Below are 15139 nucleotides of genomic sequence, written 5' to 3'. Positions count from 1 at the left end.
TACTTGGTTGACTGTTCTCAGAGTTTAAAATGGGAACTTCAGTGAATTAATTAAGTAAAGTAGTTCTCAACGCTGGTTGCTACATTGAAGTTTGCACTGTAGAAAGATTGTGATTTCACTGGTCTCAGCTAGGGCTGAGAACCACTGTTTAATGTAATCAGTTTGCCATACCTTTGAATCAGGGATTGCAGTGCATGTTGCCTCAGTGCTTCCAAATGTGCACACAAATCACCTGGGGTCCTGTTAAATACAGATTCTGATTCAGGAAGTCTGAGGAGGAGCTTGAGAGTCTGTGTGTCTAACAAGCTCCCAGGTGACATGGAGGCTGCTGGTCCCCAGACCACGCTTGAACAGCTTCAGTTTGTTACTCAGTGTGCAAAGCGTGGGCTTACACCACTCCCTGAGAGTCAGTAAGCATGTTTCTGCCATGATCCTGATTCTGGAAGAATTGCTGAGTGTGGTAGCAAGCGCTGGGTCAAGAGGCCTCCTTTCCACTTCCAGCACTTCCCCCAATTAGCTGTAAGACAAGTCTCTCAAAAGTACTTCAGTCCTTCACCCTCTTATCTCTAAAATGAGAGGGTTGAGCTGGATAAATTGCAAGATTTCTTTTGTTCCTACTTTTTCCTGTTCTGGTCTAGGGTATTTTCAGGGACCAGAGGCCAGGTTTTTATGTGGACCCTTTCTTCCCTATGGCCTGGAACCTAGGCCCTAACTTTGGAAACAAAACTAACATATGTTAAAAATTAAAGAAAACACTAAGTTGTAGTCTATCTTAAGTACAGAAAGAATGAGGGGAAGCTAGAGTTGAATGTCAACCAGAAAAGTTGGTCAAAATTTGAGTTAATTGTCATTTATTGGGCTAGATGGACGGCAGTGCTAGCTCAGGAGGGCAGTTCTCATGCTTTTACGTTTGCTTGTTTCTACAAAAATAACCTTCCAACAGTGAAGAATAAAACATTTTTCTGCCTTAAATTAAAGCAGTGTAGGAGAAAGGCCTACTTCTGTGGAAGCAAATGTTTGAAAGGAAGCTAAAATGCTTTAAACTGTTATTTTTTCCCTATATTTAATTTTTCAAGGCTAATCTTGATGTTTGAGAGATTGATACCAAAAAGAAAATTACCATGACCAGATAGAGGCTGAATCAAAAGCCCTTGTGCATGATGCTACTTACACTAATAGTGGCATCATGAATTACCTAAAATAGAAATAAAATCCCTTAAATTATAAGTAATATTAAAAATGACATATCTGTCAATTCATTGGAAAAGAGATCAGATAATATATTTAAATTTTATAACAGAGGTGCATAGGAATTTCGGACTTAACCTCTTGATGTCAAAGGAGATGTATTTTGCCTTGTAATTAGGGTTTTACTAAATTATAGATGATCTCAAGGAGAGGTTGTCTGATCAGCACTCATGAAATAGAATAGTTACTCTCATTTGATGAATCAGATTCAGCACACACAGCTTAGTTTTAACTTTTCTCTGCATGTCTTAAGAGTACCTCCCCCCCCATACCTGGATTATTTTTAAATTGCAGACTGCTGGTACTTTTTGATTCACAATCACATACCATTTTGGATTTACTATATTTGGTAAAAATTTTTTATAATCAACTATTGATTATCTATTATAACGAGGGTGTTCATAAATACAATAGAAATCATGTTTGTTTATTTATTTATTCAAGTCAAACTATTTTATTGCTTAAGAGACTCCTTCCATGGTCATAGGAGGATACTGGAAAATCATACCTTGTTTTAAACTATTTAAACTATTTAGTTCCTGAGCTTGGGTGGCTCAGCAGCTGGGTGTGTGCCTTTGGCTCGGGGCATGACCCTGGGGTCCCGGGATTGAGTACTACATCAGGCTCTCTGCATGGAGCCTGCTTCTCCCTCTGCCTGTGTCTCTGCCTCTGTCTCTGTGTCTCTCATGAATAAATAAATAAAATCTTAAAAAAAAAAACCCTAATAACATAATATAGGGCATTTTATAGAAATATTATTTCAGTTGCAAGTGACAGGAAACCCAATCCAAATTGGGTGAAGCCAAGAAGGGGCTTTGGAGGCCAAGTAATTGAAAAATTTGAAGGTAGAACTAGCTTCAGGTATGGTTGGTATGAATAGTGTAATCAAGATCTCGTCTTTCCGCATTTCATGGTCTTACTTTCCTCTGCATGGCTTCATTCTCAGGTTCCATTTAATTATATGATGGCTGCCAACACTGCCAAGACTTTATCTTCCTGGTTCAATTCCAGTAGAAAAGAGAGTATCTTCCCACTCCCCTAACCAGAGTCCTTAACTGTGTTTCATTGGCCTTGAGTAGATTTTTTGCCCCTGCCCGAGTCTCTGAGGCTAGCAAGACTTATGTTCTTATTGGCCAGATCAGAGTCCTGTGATCGTTCTGAGTGTAGGGCAGCCATGTCCATACTTATAGGGGAGAAGGGAATGATTCCTTAGAAGAAAATTGGCTACTGTTCCAGAAGAAGGGGAAATAGATACCTGATGTAAAAAGTAACAATCACTACATATATCTTTGATTTAAGCCAATATTAAGTCATTTAGGTCGTCCAAATGAAAATATTTCAGTGGTTGAGTGCCATCAGGGGCTGTGCTTGTGTTTGGTTGATGCAGAGCTAGAATTTAAAACAATAATTCCATCTACAAAATGTATAAGTTTAATGAAATAATAAAAGGAGATAGTATTGGGGTACCTGAGTGGCTCAATCAGCTGAGTGTGGGACTCTTGGTTTCTGCTTGGGTCATGTTCTTAGTGTCAGACATTGAACCTCCTATGGGCTCTACACTGGCACAGAGTCTGCTTGAGATTCTTTCCCTCCCTCTCTGCCCCTCCCCCTGCTTATGAGTGCATGTGCTTTCTCAAATAAATAAAAAAATATTTTTTTAAAGGTGATAGTTTTGGATACCTGATAGCTTACCTTACAGGGAGGAATGATACTTAAATATTTAGCCATCCATGGCAGTGGAATCAACCAATCAGAATAAGTTGGGTCCAGCCAAAAGAACTGGTGCTGATCAGGACCAACCAGCAAGGTTCTTTTATAGGAGGGCTGGTGGGATGTCCAGCTAACTGGGAGGCATTGTAAATATGCCACCAAGTTTATTGGAAAATATAGTTCCTGCATTACTTTCTTAGAGCTACCATAAGAAAGTACTATGAACTGAATGACTTAAATTTATTCTCTTCCTGTTCTGGAGGTTGGGAGTTGAAATTCAAGGTGTTTACAGGACCATGCTCCCTCTAAAGGCTCTAGAGAAGAACTTTTCTTTGCCCCTTCTAGCTTCTGGTGGTTGATGGCAATTGTTGGCATTTTTTGGCTTGTAGATATACCACTTCAGTCTGTGCCTCTGTCTTCCCATGGCCTTCTCCCCTGTGTATCTGTGTCTCTGTAGCCAAATTTTCCTCTTAAGAGGACACTAGTCATATAGGATGCAGAGTCTACCTTGTTCCAGTATGACCTCATCTTAACTTTAGTACATTTGCATAGACCCTGTTTCCCAAAAGGTCACATTCACAGGACAGGGATTATGAAGGGACATTATTTAACCTAGTACTGTTACTTAAAATCCAATGCTCTTACATAGTTGGCATGACACAATTTTTAAAAAATATTTATTTGTTAATTTTATTTTTTATTTATTTTTATTTTTTTTATTTGTTAATTTTAAAGAGGGGGGAGGGGCAGAGGGAGCGAGAGAGAAAGTCTTAAGCAGACTCTGAGCTGAGCACAGAGACTGACATGGGCTTGATCTCACCACCCTGATATCATGACCTGAGCTGAAGCCAAGAGTCAGACACTTTGACTATGCTACCCAGGTGCTCCAGCATGACACAAATTAAAAAAAAAAAAAAAATCAATGTTAAGTCATTTACAAACACTGTAAATTTTTTCTTCCCTTATTGTGTTGTTAAAAACTGAGTTTTTAAATCTTAGTAAAAATATTTAAGTGAATTATGAATTATTTTAGTTGGAATGCTATTCTGTATTTTTGTTACTGCATCAGATTAAGTAATCACATCTTCCTTAATTACAGCTAAATTCTGTTAAAATGTGAGTGTTAGTGTGACAATTGGTGGAGAATTAATAATATTCATTGATAAGTGAGTACATGTATAAGGAGGTATTACATTTTTATACATGACTTTGTTGAATTCAACCAAGTTTTGCTTAAAAAAATGGAACTGATGATGATTAGATAAACATTATCCATTAGCATATTTAATTTTTTTAAATTTTTAAAAAGATTTTATTTATTTATTCATGACAGACAGAGAGAGAGACAGAGAGAGAGAGAGAGAGAGGCAGAGACACAGGCAGAGGGAGAAGCAGGCTCCATGCAGGGAACCCGACGTGGGACTCGATCCTGGACCCCAGGATCATGCCCTGGGCTGAAGGTGGCACTAAACCGCTGAGCCACTGGGGCTGCCCCCATTAGTGTATTTAAGAGCAAGTATAAGAAAGAGGTGAGAAGTACAACTGATAAAGGGCTTGGAAATTATATCTTCTAAGGAACATTTGAAAATGGTGGTAATTGTCTTCAAGTCTTTGAAGAATAACTTTATAGAGAAGAGTTTCGACTCTGGAGGGCAGAATTAAAACCAGTGAGTTAAAGTTAAAGAGAAACATTTCAGTGCATTATAAGATAATATTTTCTCTATGTACCATGCACCAAAACAGAGGTGGTGGTCATAAAAGGGAGTAAAGGAAAGGTTCCTGGACGTGCTTAGGCAGGTGCTGCATAATTACCTCCCTGTGATGTTGTAATGGAGATCTTGCCTTGAACAAGAAATTAAAGTGGAAGGTCCCTTCTAGCTTCAAGATCTGTTGCAAATCCTCTTTAAGTTTCTTTCTATATAGGCAATGAAATCAATATTAATATGTCACAAAATATTTTTATAAGTTTAAATGCTTTTTAGCAGCTACCAACTGCTAAAGTTTTGAACTATGACTTCTATGCTATGGACTGCTTAGAAGAAAAAGGAGGGGGGATATCTAAGAGAAGAGGAAATATTAGTAAGTGATAAAGGTAGGGGATTAAAATTTACATCCAATGAGAGCTTACTCTGTTCAGAGTTTATTGAATGGATTTATATATCCATATTATCTCCTATCATTTAATATACTTTTCTTTACTCAGCTTTAAATTTATGAGAAACTGTAGTTCTTAAAATGATGTTTTCTTAAGATAATTGGCATTTTCTTTTGTATTCTTTGTGTGGAACACAGGACTGTTCTGAAGGCTACATGTGCAAAACACATTTTCAAATTAAACCTGGGATGCCGATGTCACCTCCAGCAACATCTGCCCATATACAGACATGTCTTCCCATGGAGGTAAGTGGTTTACTATATCATATTCTCCTTTTCAGTCTTTGTGAGTATAAATTAAACAGTTTTAATCTGTTAAATATATATTTGAAAAACATAACTGGCATTGGATCCTGGGCCTGCTGTAGGGAGAGAATTGAACATCATGGGTTAGAAGGTATTTTCTTGTATAATATTGAAAGCAGAAATTGTGGTAAAGTTAAGATCCACTTTGAGTCTATGCAGACTGTGGATTAGAAGACCACAGATACCTTCTGTTGCCTGTTGATTTTTCCCCAGTGAGATCCTCCCAGGACAATACAGATCTGTCCCTCAGCTGATTAATACATGGCAGGAGACCTCTTTGCCTAGTCTGTCCTTAACTGTTTTCTCCCATGTCCTTTAAAATATGCTGGATCTAGGTCTCATTCCTTAGGGGACTTTAACCTTGACTTGAAAATCTTGCTATATTAAATTTTAATAAGGTGCTAATGGCTTAGTGGTTTTCTGGGATACTTTCAATTTTATTTTTATCAAAATGCAAATAGCCGTCTTATATTGCTATTGTTAATAAGAATTTTTATATATCCATGGCAAAAATAAACAATAAAGAAATACATAGAGTAAAAAAACCTCCCATATGTCCTTTAACTGGAGGCAGCCACTATTAATATTTTAGTAAATATACTTCTCCACATTTTCTTTTTTAAAAAAATATTTATTTATGTATTTATTTATTTATTTGAGGGACAGAGAGAGTGGAAGAGAGCACAAGCCAGGGAGAGAGAGAAGCAGGTTCCCCACCAAGCAGGCAGCCCTACTCTGGGTCATGACTTGAGCGAAGGCAGCTGCCTAACTGACTGAGCCATCCGGGTGCCCCAACACACATTTTCTATCATACACACACTCACATATTTTTTGTTTGTCCAATGAACAAGTCATGTATCATGGAGATCTTTCCATGTCAGTAAATGTAGGATTCCATAGTTCTTTTTAATTGGCTTCATTGTGTTTCATTCTGTGGCTATACCATAATTTTGTAGAGCCCATTCTGAAGTAAAATACTTCAGTAAGTAAAATGGGAGAGGGCACTTTTCTTGTGAAGGAAGAGCCCCTTTCCAGGACCTGTTAAAGTAGACCCATTTGCCAATCTAGCCCTAACCCTCCCTCTTCCCTGCCCATGCAGGATACTGGCCTAGAGATGACTCTTGCCAATGTGATTCAGTTTTTGCAAGTTATTCTTGAGGGTATTATGTTTGGTAATAAGCTAAGTGCCCCTGGGTGGGCACTCAAATCCTGATTACTGCTTCTTAGTTCAAATAACCAACATCAAATCTGAGGCTGAGCATGTTAGGAAGCTTTTAAATTCATTACATATTGACTTAAAAATGCACATGGAAATGGTGATTTAAAAGATGAATTACCAGTTTATGCCTAAAACGTTGGCAGAGATTTGAAAAGCACTAAAAAGTGGTGTTGACAGTGTGAGGGAACTGACACTTTCTGGTTGATGTTTTAACTTCACAGAGTATAAAGATGGGCACATACTATGAACAATTTATTCCAATTCTAGGAATTAACCTCATCAAATACAAATCTTTTCAACATTTTTCATTTTAAACATTTTCTAAAAAATTTCAAATATGGCCCCACATCAGGCTCCCTACTCCATGGGAAGCCTGCTTCTCCCTCTCCCTGCTACTCCCCCTGCTTTTGCTCTCTGTCAAATAAATAAATGAAATCTTAAAATTTTTTTTTCAAACATGAAAAAGTTGCGAAAGTTTTGCAGTCAATGTCCATATCCTCCTAGATTTTTTCATTAACACTTGCTGTGTTTGCTTTATTATATGTCTGTCCCTCTATTCATCTATTTTTACATCTTATTTTTTATTTTATTTTATTTTAAAGATTTTATTTATTTATTCATGAGAGACATTAGAGAGAGAGAGAGAGAGAGAGAGGCAGAGACACAGGCAGAGGGAGAAGCAGGCTCCATGCAGGGAGCCCGACGTGGGACTCGATCCCGGGTCTCCAGGATCACGCCCTGGGCCGAAGGTGGCGCTAAACCCCTGAGCCACCCGGGCTGCCCTACATCTTATTTTTTAATTCTTTTACCTCAAAGTAGATTGCAGACAAATACTCATAGAATAATTAGAAATGCATACAGAGATTTACCTGTAAGTACATTCATTTTAATATTATGTATACTAGGAAGAAATGGGAACTGCTGAGATGTATAATAATGGATTGGTTAATTATGGCACATTTTTATGATGGCATTTTTGATTCAATATGCTTGGAATATGGCGTGAGAGTTTGCAGTTCTAACAAGTTCCCAAATGATGCTGCTGCTGCTGGCCCAGGGTCCCATTTTGAGAGCTACTGCATTGCTCTATGATTAGAATGCTTAGCATATTTGAGATGCTGCACAGCTGAGATGGTTAGTTAATATAATGTATGACAGAGTCGATATTGCAATAATCTTGGTGGGATGAGAGATGTCTCAGGTTGGGTTTGCCAGAAGCAGAGCCTATGATGGAGGTGCCTGTTCAAGTGTATTGTTAGGGATGAGCTTGTAGAAGAAAGAGAGTGACAGAAGCAGGATAGGACAAGAGATAAAAGCTAAAGAAGAATGTGGTCTCCGCTAGAAACCAGCTTGGGTCTGATCCCATGGGAAGGTCTGGAGCACAAAGGACACCCAGAATTAGTTCCACTTTGTGTCATTGGGATTGGTCTTTTGTACTCTGTGACAATTATTGACTTGTCCATCAACCATTGGATGAAGTGGAGTTGAACATAGCTTCCCAAGCAGGGTGGCTCCAGAGTTACTAAGTGACTCTGCTGTGTATTATCAGCTAATGATCAAAACAGCTAAGTGGGATGGGTGCACTGGCCTTAAGGAGAGCTGGAATGGGTATCAGCAGTTGTCTACTGCCAAAGAGTAATGTGAGACCAACAAAAAGGGATCTACAGGGAAGTATATATTTAAGTTCTATATTTAGATCAAAGGAGGGAGACAGTACTGTTTTGGAAAATCTTTATTTTTCATAGATATATATCATTATGTTAACATGTATTTTATTTTATTTTTTTTTGTTTTTTTTTTGTTTTTTTTTTTGTTTTGTTTTTTTGTTTTTTTTGTTTTGTATTTTTTTGTTTTTTGTTTTTGATGTTAACATGTATTTTAAATGAATTAATAAATATATTTTTAACAATTTTAGTTTTAATTGCTAATACAGTGAATGTCAATAGCTAGAACTCTCTAAAACAAGCTTGTTGGGAAAATGGGTTGAGACTAAAATGTTTGAGAACCATTGATCTAGATAAAGAAAATACATTATTATTATCATATGTGAAGAATACTAATAACTAGAAAATATAATAAATACACAAGTAAGAGTTGAAAATAATGAGTTTCTGAAGATAGAACTAGTTCCTGTTTGAAAATTTTTCTAGGTAGTTCTCTCTAATGTTTAGCATTGCCTAGAGTGAAATTGGTCAGTTTGCAAAATTGTATACTCCCTCCCCTTTCGTGATGATATTCAGCAACAGAGTGGATAACCCTCTTTCTGGAGCATCGAGTGGTCATTGCCTGAAATGCTTAGATGCTTAAAACACAAGGCAGCAGATGATGAGTGAGTCAAGTGGGCCGATGGGAAGTACACTGGAGAAGTAGAGATGGCATGACTCATCCAATAGGGGCAGTAGATATGCATCTCCAGGTGGATTTTACTTTTTTATTTTTATTATTTTTTTTAAGGTTTCATTTATTTATTCATGAGAGATACAGAGAGAGAGAGAGAGGCAGAGACACAGGCATAGGGAGAAGCAGGCTCCATGCAGGGAGCCCGATGCGGGACTCGATTCCATGACCCCGGGATCACGCCCTGAGCCAAAGGCAGATGCTCAACTGCTGAGCTACCCAGGTGTCCCTCCAGGTGGATTTGAAAGATGAGGCACAGATCTATATTTTTGTGTGTTGGCTTAATTATAACAAAACAAAGCAAAAATTGTGGAGGTCACATAGACTATCCTTACACTCTGCAGATAGTCCTCAGGCCACTGCTGTGGTAACCTAGCCTCTATTATTATAGAAGGGAGTCCTGCATTGTATAAAAGACTAAGCTAGGGGACCTCTGCATTCTCTTCAGAATTTAAAGCCCAGGGTACCTGGGTGACTCAGTTGGTTGAGTGTCTGCTATCAGTGTGGGTCCTGGAATTGAGACCTGTATTGGGCTCCCTGCTCAGCGGGCAGCCTGCTCCTCCCTCTCCCTCTACTGCTCTCCCTGCTTATGCTCTCTTGTTTTCTATCAAATAAATAAATAAATAAATAAAAAAAGAATTTAAAGCCCCAAAGTTCCATATCTCTACAATTCCAATTTAAAGATATTCAAAGGAATGCCTCTGTGAATAGTTGTTTCATTTTTGTTTTTTTAAATTTTGGCCATGTATGATGTGGGAAATCAACTCACTTCCTTGTTCTAACCAGAACCAGCTTTCTTGATTGTAGAAAAGTGGCTGGATTCATAATTTTTATGAATATAAGATTATCTACAATGGTATGTAGACGATCACAGGATTTTTAGAATCAAAGCAAAATATAATGGAATATATAAATGAAGTAATTTGTGAGAATCATACTCTATACCATCTTTGAATTTTTAACATATAATTCAAAATGATAGTTAAAAGAATGAGATGATATTCAGAAATCTAGTAAATATATTGGGGTGTTGTTTAGTACTAGTTTAGAGGAATAGGAATTCTTCTAGTCTAATCATAGTGGATAAGAAATTTATTGTTCAGAGTACTTAATATGATTTGCTTGTGACATTTCTAAGTTTGTGAAATAACAACCAAGACTGGCAATTTTTGAACAAGATATTTTCTTTAGCAGTGACCGAAAGAAATCCATTGCCTTAATTTAAAATCTTTGATATAAATGAATATTTTCACCAGGACCCAACATAACCAGCTCTGGTCTTTGAAATATCTTATGTAACATTTACTTCCATAAATAGATATTGGTGTTAATACTTCACTTTATCACCTTATGATTTTTGGGATTTAAATGAATACTTTTCTTAGATAAATTAAGTTTTGATCATTTATTTAACAATAGTAAGAAACATTTAATAATTGGTCTGCTTTAACAAATATGATGTTTTTGTAATTGAAGCCTTACTTATATATATTAAATAATTATTTAAAAATGGAAATGGGAACACAAGCTTAGTTTTTTGATGAAAATTTGTCATTATTAAAATGATATGTGTATATTATTGCAAAATAACTGCCAAACTTTAAACATATTTTGTAAGACTCTAGATTAACTCATTAGCTAATAGATTGCAGTGACTAGTGTGGAGAAACAAGGTGATAGTTTTCTATAATGTATAGCATTAAGCCACTCTTTTTTTTTTTAAAGATTTTATTTATTTACTCATAAGAGACACAGAGAGAGGCAGGGACATAGGCAGACGGAGTAGCAGGCTCCCTGTGGGGACCCCGATGTAAGACTCAATCCCAGGACCCTGGGAACACAACCTGAGCCAGAGGTGGATGCCCAACCACTGAGCCACCTAGGCATCCCACATTAAACCACTCTTAATAAAAGGAAACAATGAGATGAATATTCAACATGGGTATTGACTGTTAATAATCAGTAGTAAAAATGATCAGTGAATGTTTAGAAGTGGAAAATCTCTGATAAATTCTTACCTTATAGAACTAGTTTCTGGCTGACGTTGCTTTGCAGTTTTGTTTTATCTCTAACTTCTTCATTTATGAAATTCTATATCGTTTTGATAGAATGGAGATGCCCAGATTTTGCCCTTTGATTAATTCATATCTGATACCTAAACATATTTATTTTAAGTAGGTCAATCATTTTTTATATTACTGAAGTTTGGATTCTTCTGTCTAAGGTTAGATAGCTAACGTTCCATGTCTTCCTCTTGAAGAGGTATTAGAGATGGGTGCAGAGCATATTTTATTTATTCATTTATTATCTTCATTACCTAAGAGCCTCAGGTTGTACCTTCAGATTACATTTTTTAAAACTATGAAAATGATAGAGTCATAAAAATAGCAATAGTATGCTACTGAAAAAAGGATTTTTGTCCTAGGGCCTTGTTGTTCACCAGCTGGGACTTCCCTTAGTCCAGGGAAGGTAAAATATAATAGAGAGCCCTCAACAAAAACAACCTATCATAAATTCCCTGAAGCATATAGCCAAGAATCAGTAACTGGAGATGATCTCAATTGCCGAAAGAACATATTCAAGAAAATGATGATCTTCTGAGGTAACCAGGTCTTCAAATATACTCATTTGCCCTAAGGATTTTAGTGGCTTCTAGGATGAGTTCTATTTTGTATGTCAAAATAGACTCCTATGTCAGAATATTGTGTTTTTTTTTTTTAATAATGGAATAAATGACAAGCCACAGTTCTCAGTTGGTGTTAACAATTTCTCTGTAAAGCAACTGCTATTTTTAGACTACAGTATAGACATGTTGGTAAATGTAAATGATGAGTAATAAGCATGATTTTCCCCAGTATATGAAAATGAAATTATTAAAGCAATGTTACACATGGAAGCATGTGTAGTAGTCACTCAGTATTTACATATTGTTATGATGAATCTAATGTTGATAGATAAATGGATTTCTAAAGAAAATAACTATTAATACAGCAGACCCAATCCCACTTCTATGTTTTTCTTGAGATATTTTGAAAAAGTTAAAAGACACAGCAAATATTAACTTTATTTAATTTGGAGTGAAAACATATGGCATAGAGTGATGTGGTATTTGAGAGTGGAGAGTATTGGATATTCTCAAAAGCAATCAGGTCTGATTAGGATTTGCAGCTCTAATAAAATTGTGGACTATTGCACAGGTTATAGTATTTTTTAACCAAATTATGTTTCTTTACTATATGACAGAAGTGTTAACTTACTCTTAGAACTCATCAGAAATTACATATAAAGATGTAGCACTAAAACTGTTTGATCTAATGAAATCTTAGGAGTGTTAAGGCAACTTGGTGTTCTTTTGTTAAGCCAGGGAGTCTACAGGGAAATATTTCACATTCTCCTGACTCTTCCTTTTTCTCCAGGCCCTTGCTACCTGAATAAATATAACTTCACAAAAATTCAGAAACTGTATTGGGTTCTTTGAGAACCTATAACCTAAGTGGCTTCTTAAGATTACTTCTACATTTAAAATTCTCTGTGCTCTATTCACCTTGGCAGAGCAAAGAGAGCATCTAAATTTTGAGAGAAATCAAGTTGAATCAATTCAGGTAGTAAGTAATTCTTTTTCTATTTATCATGCTAGGAAAAAAGTTTTCATAAAGGCACCAGATCGAATCATTGTATTTTAACTCTGCAGCACATTATATCTGAAAGTTTCCTTTATGTATAGTTCTAATATTGAGGGTTTTTTTAAAAATCAAAAGATTACTTCTAGCCATAGCATATGTACTTGAGAGACTACTGAACTGATATTTCTGTAAAAAAATCTCACAGGCTTTCAATGTGGAATGCTTATGTCCACCTGTAAAGGTCTAACAAGAACCAATTGTTTCTGAGAAGGACACTTAATGTATTACTTTAATTGTTCTATTTACATGTTCCTCTCATTTCTTCTAATGAGTTTGAGATGCTTTCCATGAAATAGCTTTAAAAAATATACTTAATGGATTGATAGAAGGCTTCAAGCTTTATTTATTTTTTTTTAATTTTTATTTATTTATGATAGTCATACAGAGAGAGAGAGAGAGAGGCAGAGACACAGGCAGAGGGAGAAGCAGGCTCCATGCACCTGGAGCCCGACGTGGGATTCGATCCCGGGTCTCCAGGATCGCGCCCTGGGCCAAAGGCAGGCGCTAAACTGCTGCACCACCCAGGGATCCCGGCTTCAAGCTTTATATGGGTCTTTTTTCATGGAGAATTTTTGAGCAGATCTTGATTTTATAATTGAATTTAAAATAAATGAAACTGAAACCGTTATTTTGTACTTCTTTCTCTCCCTTTGATTTTTTTTTTTTGAAGCCAGTAGAAATGCCATGTGTGTAAAGGGATACATTGTCTAGAGCTTAAATTGAAAAGGTTAATTAAAAAAATATATTTTCTGGAATGAAAAAATATGTATTAGCATAAATTCCTATGCAGGACTCAAAAACAATGTTGTCATATATTCTAAAGAAATTGATTGTTACAATGGAAATGTGTGATCTCGTGGTGAACTATAATCTTCAGATGTTTAGAGGGTTGTTTTTTAGTAGCTTGAGTGAAATTAGTTACTTTTAGGGATTTTTTTTAACAGTCAGATAAAGATTAACTGTGTATAGAATATTATTTTACTACAGAACCATTGATCAGAACTAGGGCCAGTCATACATGGAGATTGCTACTTATATAAAGTAGCAATATTTCTTCTATAGCCCCCAATATTTCTTCCACTAGTACCTGAGGTTAAAGAGCTTTTATTAAAAATGCAGATGGATTATTTTTCAGGAAGAGAATAAAACGTTTTCAAACTGGATTAGTGGTTCAGAATTGTATTATTAGAGTCTGAGCATTGATCTGGTTAGGTTACTCTGATCTCCACTATGTTCTTAGCATCTAACCTAGTGCCTGGCATATAAATGCCGAAAACTAATATAGTCTGTATTTTGCTTTTTGTGGATTGAACTGTCTAGAATTTTCTCCTAATACACTGCTAACTTAGCTAAAAGTTAGCAATGTTAGGATATTTTATCATTATTAACTTATTGTCTATTTATTAAGCAGCACTTAATTTTTAAAGTGAAAAGCTAAGGGGAAAAACTCTAAGGTGTTAAAGTGTTTTTAACAGTTTTGTTTTTCATTTCATAAATGGGATATGGTGCTTGCAGATTTATTGTTTTAGAGGTATTCTTTGCTCTCAGCACAGTATTAGTCTTTTGCATTTGTGATAATCCTTGAAAAGCTACATCTAGTTCTAGCTGACCCCAAAGGAGCCTTAGAATACAGAAGACAGGTCTGTCTCAGCTATAGTTTAGAGTGGATTGAAAAGAGTAGGAAGGCTGTCAAGCTGGCGGTGTTACATAAAGAACATCCAGATGGATGCCTGAAAGAATGCCTTCTTTGGCTGGTGGGTCAGAGGGTACAGCTGTCTGGCTGATTAAATGTGGTCTCTATACTCTTATTGCTCGTCCCTAGCTTATTTCGAAGGGAAAGACAAGTAGTTGTACTCTGAAAGTGATAAGGCTCTTTCTTGGATGAGATAGCTAAAATGACCACTGATAAATCTGAAGTGACATTATTAGTGCTTTCTTTCCAATAATTATTTATGAAATAGTTCACTCTCAACCTCTCTTTAGGTTTGTTGGATATGAAACAAAGGGGAAATAATATAATGATAATCTCAAACTATGAAATTCTCCTGTTTATAAACCTCCTTATTTTCAACTGTATTTAAACTTTTTCTCCCTTTGAATGTGCTCTGTACACTTTTGTTTTTAAAGATTTTATTTATTTATTCATGAGAGACACAGAGAGAATCAGAGACATAGTCAGAGAGAGAAGCAGGTTCCATGCAGGAGCCCGATATGGGACTCCATCCCAGATCCTGGGATCACGTCCTGAGCCGAAGGCATATGCTCAACTGCTAAGCCACCCAGGCATCCCTGTACACTCTTTTTGTCTCAAGACCCTCAATAACATCAGTCCCTTTTTTTATTTCTCTTACCTTCTTGCTTAGTTTTGACCTTGCCATCTCAGTAACACTCACAACACCTAAGTCCCATGCTCCTATACCTT

General features: G+C 36.3%; 1 protein-coding gene across 12 annotated transcripts in view; it reads left to right on the top strand.

Moving 5' to 3' along the window:
* The window catches only part of ATG10 (autophagy related 10), a 223732-nt gene that overhangs the window by 51799 nt on the left and 156794 nt on the right, over positions 1–15139 (top strand). For all 12 annotated transcript variants that reach the window (XR_007409748.1, XR_007409750.1, XR_007409749.1 and 9 more), the window contains one exon: positions 5251–5358. Coding sequence is in view for 9 of the 12 variants with exons in the window: in XM_049108309.1 (XP_048964266.1) it covers positions 5251–5358 (108 nt within the window). In the remaining 3 variants the exon portion in view is untranslated. The remainder of the gene's footprint in view (positions 1–5250; positions 5359–15139) is intronic.

This window comes from Canis lupus, chromosome 3, assembly GCF_003254725.2.
Source record: "Canis lupus dingo isolate Sandy chromosome 3, ASM325472v2, whole genome shotgun sequence".
NCBI classification, from domain to species: domain Eukaryota; kingdom Metazoa; phylum Chordata; class Mammalia; order Carnivora; family Canidae; genus Canis; species Canis lupus.
The sequence above is the reverse complement of the archived record's forward strand: the minus strand, read 5'-3'. Positions and strand labels throughout refer to the sequence as shown.